Source organism: Indicator indicator, chromosome 1, assembly GCF_027791375.1.
Source record: "Indicator indicator isolate 239-I01 chromosome 1, UM_Iind_1.1, whole genome shotgun sequence".
NCBI lineage: Eukaryota > Metazoa > Chordata > Aves > Piciformes > Indicatoridae > Indicator > Indicator indicator.
The window spans coordinates 105366423-105374499 of record NC_072010.1 but is presented as its reverse complement, the minus strand read 5'-3'; the positions used below and the strand labels follow the sequence as shown (position 1 = coordinate 105374499).

General features: G+C 38.7%; 1 protein-coding gene across 1 annotated transcript; it reads left to right on the top strand.

Annotated features, from left to right (window-relative positions):
* Nucleotides 1-2784: 2784 nt before the first annotated feature.
* On the top strand, nucleotides 2785-6270 carry NRIP1 (nuclear receptor interacting protein 1). The gene has a single exon (XM_054388772.1). It carries the CDS (start codon nucleotides 2785-2787, stop codon nucleotides 6268-6270), a length of 3486 nt encoding a protein of 1161 aa, XP_054244747.1.
* Nucleotides 6271-8077: the final 1807 nt, after the last annotated feature.

The window sequence follows — 8077 nt, the reverse complement described above, 5'->3', positions numbered from 1 at the left end:
ATTCAAAACTCCCTGGGAATGCTTGGTTATGAGATTTTGCCCTCAAACTCTGAAATTTGCTACCTAATTTTACATGACAAGTAAGGTGTAGGTTTAGAGAGTTTTTGTGTGTTTTCAGTTCTTGACAGATGACTTCGTCATACCTGTGTCTTGTACATTAAGTCATACAAGATTTTATAATGCTGTAATACTTGCAGCACTAAACAAGATCAGACTTTTTAGAAGAATTGCTGATGTCCCATTCCTTGTGTGTAAAGTGCTTTTCAGATTTAATTCTCTTTAATAAAGGCTCCTTTACTTCAAACTCTGTTTCTGTAAAGTTATTGATATTTCCTTTGTAGTGAGTATAGTTACTGTATGTAAGCTGTACTGGCTACAAATGTCACCTGCTGCAACAGGCTTTTGAGTACCCAAGGGATTTGCATAAATGTACTGTGTTGGTTTTTTTGGGTTCTTTTACAGCTGCAGTAAGTAAAGTTTAACTGAATATTGCCTCAATGGTCCGTTTGCTTGTAACCTTATTGTAAAGGTCACCTGTCACATAGTAAGAAATTCTGAAAAAAAATCAATTTATTCTTTTAAACAGAAAGCACAGTATCAGGGGGTACTCAGTTCTTAAGAATGAAACATAGCTACAGATAAGCAGTTTATTTTGGGGAAGTTGAGAAAATGTATTTTCTAGATAAACTGCCTTCTCAAGTATTTTAAGTAAGCTTAGCTGTATTGATGTTGCAGTTGCTGGATACTTGATGAATGAATTTGAAAATGGATTTATTGCGTCCCCCCACCCCGCCAAGGATTTGTTATTTCTGATTTTAGTCAATTTATTTTTGAAACTCAGCAAAAGCTCAGCCAGAGGTGTGCAGGTCTTTGAAGAAACAAGATGATCAGTAATTTTTAATTAGGTAAATCCATATTTAAGTTGTAGTTAATTTAAACTACCTGTGTGTCTTCTACAGGTAATTATATAAATGCTGGTTAATGTAGGTTGTATTTTGGAAACCCCACCAAAAGCTACCAACGTTTCATTTGCTATTTAGATACATGGATGTGCTTATTAACACTACGGTGCATTGATGGTATTTTAATTCTTGTTGTTTTTCTTGAGATCTCAGTTTTTAGATTTTTCTCTAAATAACTTAAAAATCTTTGAAAAGGAGTATTTGCACAGGGGGATATATGGACTGTTAGTGATGTGGCTGTTCACTTAGACTCCTCTTTTGAAAATGTTTTAGATATGAGAATTTTTTTACTTGTAGTTGCCACTAGCTTTTGAATTAAAAAATAACCTCTGGGAAATCAATCATAAAATACTCACTCACTTTAAGGAGGCAAGGGTTTAATCTCTGTACATACTTTTTAAACTTGTAAATGCAGGTTTTCAGTGGGCTTTTAGTCTGTGAAAGCAAATTGAATAGTAGTTATGTGGAAAGACAGATTTTGCTTGTGTTGAATATTTATGCCAGTTTAGAATGAGAGGAGGAATAAACCGGTGTGGTGTAATGGTCTTAACATTAAACTGTCTGAACTGTTCATGCTGTCATTGACCAGTAATGTAACCAAAAATTGAAGAGATACAACGAACATAAATGCCACTATACTTCTTAAAACAGCTTTTTATAGTGTGCCACCTCATCCAAGAAAGTATTGAGTAGAGATTTTCCATACTCTTTGAAAGTAACAAGACTTAAAGGGAAGACCAGAGTTTTTTAACCATTATATGTTTAGTACATGGAAAGAATGTAAACGTAAAAATCCTCCAGTGAAGGGGGGTTTTGATACCAGGATTTATGTTGCATAAGGAACGTTAGCATCATTTTACCATTCCTATCATATAAGCAGCAGTGGTAACTTCATTTCTATTTTAGCAAGATCATCTACCTACCAAACAAGAATGTGCTTGCATGTATGATGTTATCTGTTCTGATATTTGTGAACAGATTCCATGTGAACCTAAACGTTGACTCCCATTAATTCTTTGAGTGATAGTCTGTGTGTCCCGAGTATTTACATTTTAAGAAAAAAGGTTGATGCAACTGTGAAGTAAAATCCAGTCTAACTTCTTTTTTTGCAATGATAGAGTGATTTAAACTTTTCCTTTCATGTTTGCTCTTCCTTATTTTCACCTGCAGGATAGAAAAATTTGATCCCTTGCAGTGCCTATGCTTATGATAGTTAAGTTTTGTTTAAAATTTTCTGCCTCAGAATTGTTTTCACAAAGTTCTTTACATTAGTTACCATGTACTTTGTCCATTACTTGTGGGCTTTTTTTAATTCTGTCTAGAATGGTGTTGCTGCTTATATATCCTGAGTATCTAATGTGTTTAAGAAAAAACAAACAAAGAAAAATATATATATATGATGCAGTTAGGTCTTATCCTAAATCTTTTCTTTCTGTTTTATTTTGTTTGTTTTCATTTAGGAATTTTATGTGCTTGGTGGAGATGGAAAAGGATGAAAAACAAGCTGGCTTCCTGGAGAAAGAAGACGTAAAATACTTGATGGAACTTTGTTACTTCGGAACCACATTTTGAGTGCTCGTCCTAGACATCTTTCATACCTCGTCTAGATATCAGATTGATAGGATTGGAAACCTGTCTCATCAAACAGTATACACTGGAAGAAGTCTACTTTGGAATATGACTTTTTGTGTTGTTTCTGAAAGTCTGTGAGAATACACTCTAGACATCTACCTGTTTCTTAACTCTGCATCTCAATTCAGCTACAGTAAAACTAGTCTTGAAGTGAATAGAACCAGAGCCCTTTTGGAAACTCTTATTGAACATGACTCATGGAGAAGAGCTTGGCTCTGAGATGCACCAGGATTCTGTTGTTCTAACTTATCTAGAGGGATTACTGATGCATCAAGCAGCAGGAGGCTCAGGTACTGCAGTTGACAAAAAGTCTACTGGGCATAGTGGAGAGGATCAAAACTTTAAGATTTCTGGAAATATATTTCCTAACTGTCAAAGTAATGGTCCAGTTCTTAACACGAATACATACCGGGGATCTGGCATGCTGCACCTCAAAAAAGCAAGACTATTGCAGTCTTCTGAAGACTGGAATGCAGCAAAGAGAAGGCGGTTGTCTGATTCCATTGTGGATTTAGATGGGAAAAAGGAAGCTTTGTTAGCTGGCATGGTTGAAAATGTGCCCAAAGGCAAACAGGATAGCACATTACTTGCCTCTTTGCTTCAGTCATTCAGCTCTAGGCTGCAGAGTGTTGCTCTGTCACAGCAGATTAGGCAAAGCCTTAAGGAGCAAGGGTATTCCCTTAGCCATGACTCTTTAGAAGTGGAGAAAGATTTAAGGTGTTATGGTGTTGCATCCAGTCACCTGAAGACACTGTTGAAGAAGAGCAAAGCAAAAGATCAGAAGCTGGACAGCAGCCTACCTGATATAACAAAGAACCTGCCCAAAGAGAGGTTTATAGAATCTCCCCATGTGGGGCAGAGTGGACCTAAAGTGATAAATGAGCCACTGTCATGTGCTGCAAGATTACAAGCTGTTGCAAGCATGGTAGAGAAACGATCTAGTCCTGCTGCTTCACCGAAGCCCAGCGTAGCATGCAGCCAGCTAGCTTTACTTCTTTCAAGTGAAGCTCACTTGCAGCAGTACTCCAGGGAACATGCTTTAAAAGCACAAAATGCAAGTCAAATAGCAAGTGAGAGACTTGCAGCTATGGCCAGATTACAAGAAAGCACTCAGAAAGATGTTGGCCAATTCGGTTTAGGAAAAGGAATGACAAGCCATCTCAATGGTCAAACAGGATCATCAACCAAAACAGTACCTAGTAAAGGCAATATGGCACCATTTCAGAATTCAGTGGGAATCATGCATTCTCCTCCCAAAACTATGGGATATAAAAGTACTTTGGAAAGGAGCAACCTGAAAACCTCTTCCAGCAACAGTTTGCTCTTACATCTGCTGAAAAGCCAGAATACCACCAAACACATAAAAGGGCATGAACAGAGTGAGAGAGCCAGCATTTTTGAAGACAGCAGCACACCAACAACTCTTGATGAGTATTCAGACAACAATCCTAGTTTTACAGAAGATGACAGCAGTGATGATGAAAGCTCTCATTCTAACTGTCTTCCTATAGACTTGTCCTTTAAACAGAGGACAGATAAACCAGATGCAGGTCCACCTGCATCACTGGATAACCTGACTCAGACCTTGATTCATAACTGGGATCCAAAAGTTTCCTGTCCAGAGAACAAGGAAGACAAAGACACTCCAAAAGCTTCAAAGCTGAATCCCCATCAAAAAGTAACACTACTTCAGCTGTTACTTGGCCATAAGAGTGAAGAAAAGGTAGACAAGAATAATGACCCTCAGGGACCACACAGTGCAGCTGATGTGGCAAAATTCACTGTACAGACTGGTAAAAGGACTCCTGTTACTGATAGTCCCAGTGCAAATCGAATTACTCCGTTAAGCACTCCACCTTTGCTGGCTTCTGCAAAAGCAGACTCTCCTATAAACCTCTCACACCAGTCGTTGGCCATCAAGCGCAGCTCGCCACCATATGCCTGCCCCATGCAGCCAGACAGACTGGTGAATCCTGCATCTAAACATTTGATAGACCTTTCCAAAAGCAAGGAAGTTCAAGGAGCGAAGCTGACCAGGAATGATAGTCCCCAGAACTCTTCGGCATTCAGTGCCAGCAAGCTGTTGCAGAACCTGGCTCAGTGCGGCATGCAGACTTCCATGTCAAGTGAAGAACAAAGAGCTAGCAAACAGCTGCTAGCAGGGAACACAGATAAACCTGTTGGTTTGATTGATAGATTGAACAGCCCTCTGCTTACAAATAAATTGAGTGCACATGAGGAAAATAACAAAATATTCAGTTGTCAGCCTCCACCCGCTGAACAAGGACTTCCAGGTTCGGAAATAGAAAATCTCCTTGAAAGGCGCACTGTCCTTCAGCTGCTTCTGGGAACTCCCAATAAAGGAAAAAGTGAAAAGAAAGAGAGGATGCTTTTAAGAGATGAAAATTCTCAAGAACAGACAGATAAGGCTTTGAATGAGCAAATATTGACGGTGAAAATAAAAACTGAACCATCTGAAGAATCAAATGTTCCTTATAATTCAAATGCACAAGTGAGAGAGTGCAAGGGTAATAAATTTCAAGGATTTGCTCATTCACTGAAGAGGAACACAGCTGCTTCTCCAGCATCTGAGGAGTTGAAATCTGAGCCTCTTTCACCTCAAGATTACTCGTTTTCCAAAAACGGCCTGCTAAGTAGGTTGCTGAGGCAGAATCAAGACAGCTATCCTGCAGATGAGCTGGACAGAAGTCACCGAAACAATGAACTGACACACCTTGAATCGAAGAGTCTTTGCACAGTACCGAAGAAGAGGAAGCTTCATGCTGAGCCTTTGGAAAGTCCATTAAAAAAGATGAAAAGTAATGTGTCTGATGCTGCAAACAACCACTCTTCTTCTACTGAAGCGCTGTATGGGCCTTTGCTTAACAAGCAAGAACTGAAATTCAGCAGAAGTGATGCTGAATTTAAATATGCTGTAAGTCATGGTCCAAATAATGAAAGTGAAAATAGGAGTTGGTCTAGAGATGGTAAAGGATTCAATGTGTTGAAACAGCTGCTTCTCTCAGAAAACTGTGAGAGAGATCTGTCACAACATAGGAACAGCATACTAACGGAGGGCAAGAAAAAAGGAAACAAATCCACTGCAACAATTAATAAACCTGAATTCAGCATTGCTTCAGTAAATGCATTAATGGGAAGCCCTGTACAACAGAACAATTGTGTAGATCATAGAACATTTCAGTATCCTATAGCAGTAAAAAGTCCTGCCAGTTCTCCTTTTCCCGAGCATTTGGGGAGTACAGTATCTAGACTTGAGTCTGACCAGTTTGGCATGTGTTCCATGCCCAGTGAAAAAGGGCCCATCAGATGGGTTATCACAGGTATGGACAAGAATGATAATGAAAAAGACTCACCAAGACTGACCAAAACAAATCCAATATTGTACTACATGTTACAGAAAGGCGGCAACTCTGTTAGTAGCCAAGAAGCACATGAGAAAGAGATTTGGAATGAACCGTCATTTACTGATAGTTCAACTCATGTTACAATCAAAGAGGAGTTGACATCTGATGCAGAGCTTAAAACTCCTTTTAGTAACTTGAGAAGCCCTTACAATAGCCATATGGGGAGTAAGACCTCTCATCAACATGGTGTGAATGGAGAAGTGCATGGACTTCTGGAAAAAGTTCTATCAATCAAAAAAGAGCCAGAATAAACTACAGCCTCCTCAATGAGTTTACAATCAGTGGTTTTGAATCTTTGTTTAAAAAAAAAAAAAAAAAGGCTAAAAATGAGTACAAACTTAACTACTGTATAAATTTAGCATGATTTTAGAAGAGCATGGTCTAATTGAAACATGTTTTCATTTGATAAACTTTTTATTTTTCTGGTGATGTTATTTAAAATACATGTAGATAATATTTGCTTTATGGTAGATTGTCACAAGGAAGCTAGAAAGGTTGTAATTTGTACAACACCGTTTATGTATCAGATTAAGTTATGAGTACTCTTTGATCAGAGTCCTATTTGGTTCTGCAAGTTTTTGGTATAACAAACGTACAGCCTAGGTGATGGTAATGCTGCGTTTCCCCCCCCCCCCCCCCCCCCCCCCGGCCCCATCTCTGTAAAATAATCCTTTTTTTTTTTTTTTTTGAAACCTGAGCATAGAGACAGTGTACTTTTTTTTTCTTTTTAAATGTTTAATATGTCTTGTGACATTTTAAGAATATCTTCTGAGAAATGGAGCAGTCTGTACAAGATCATAGCTCATCCTATTGGAAAACCTGTGTCAGTGTTAATAATGCACCAAAATGTATTTTTTAGTGCTTCCAAAATTTGTGTTATCTTAATCTACTTTGTGGTCCTGCAAGAATGGTGGTGTAAAATATGGTTTCCTTCCTTGCCCCACTCCTGACAAATGCCTTCCTCAAAATCCTTAGCCATAGTTATGAGTTTTAATTAAGGTTTTTTCCTAGGTTTTTATATACAAAATCTGTGTGTGTATGTATATATACACAGAGATTTTTATAGGCCATGCAACTACTGCATGAGTCCATTTGTCAGCATGTTTCTTGTCACTTCCCTGCTTAAAAAGGGGAAAGCCAAAATGCCTCTTAATGCAGTTAAGGAAGCGTAGCAAATATGTTTTGGGGAGGAAAATGGTGGAAAGCTTGTGAAGCAAATGAATGGAATTGTCTGTTTAGCACCATCCTGCTCTCCCTACAGAAGAATACCAGCTGCATTAAAGCAGCACATTAGACTTCCACCTGAAGATGCAATAGGATTTTACTGAAATATGTGTTGGCCTCTTCCTACAACTAGGGAGAAGAATCCATATTCTGCCAATACTTATTACTCTCTCAACAGCTGATGCATGTTTTAATGAACTACCCTTTCACTGCAGAAAATCTGGCTTTAGAATAACTTTACAGGTTGCACTAGGGATAAAATTGTGGGGTTCGTCACGTTCTTTAATGGATAATGGGACATGTCCAAGAAATCCTCCTCTGCCCTTTTCCTCAATCCCCACCTGTGCTGTGATTTGTAACATCTGGCGATATCAGCCCGAGATGGAAGTAACTGAAAATTGCAGTCAAAGCTTTGACACTTTAAAAGAATTCCTGGCTGGGGAAGAGCCATGCAGCTCTGCTTTCCTGTTAGCACTGTCAATGTTAACTCCATTTACAGCTCTCATTTCTCATGGGGGAGGAGGAGGACAAAATCCAGTTGCCCTAAATTATACATGTTATTGGCAACCAAAAGTTTTGCTGAACTTTTTACTCCCTTGGAAAAAAAAACCCAACAACCTGTGTAGCTTTGAATTTCCCTGCTAATCCCTCGTGCTATCAGCCTTGGATAGGTAATGAAACCTACACCGTTTTGAAGGTTTTCACTGCTGAGAGTTGATGACATGGCAAAACTGCTGTTCCTATCCATCTCATGTTTGCATACCAGAGATGAGTGATGGGGCATTTTGTGCCTTTTTTTTTTTCTGGTTTGGTTTCAGAGATCCTTTTCCTAGA

Bases quoted from the DNA above. Each gene is read 5' to 3' on its own strand.
- NRIP1 (XM_054388772.1), top strand. From the start codon at position 2,785: ATGACTCATGGAGAAGAGCTTGGCTCTGAGATGCACCAGGATTCTGTT.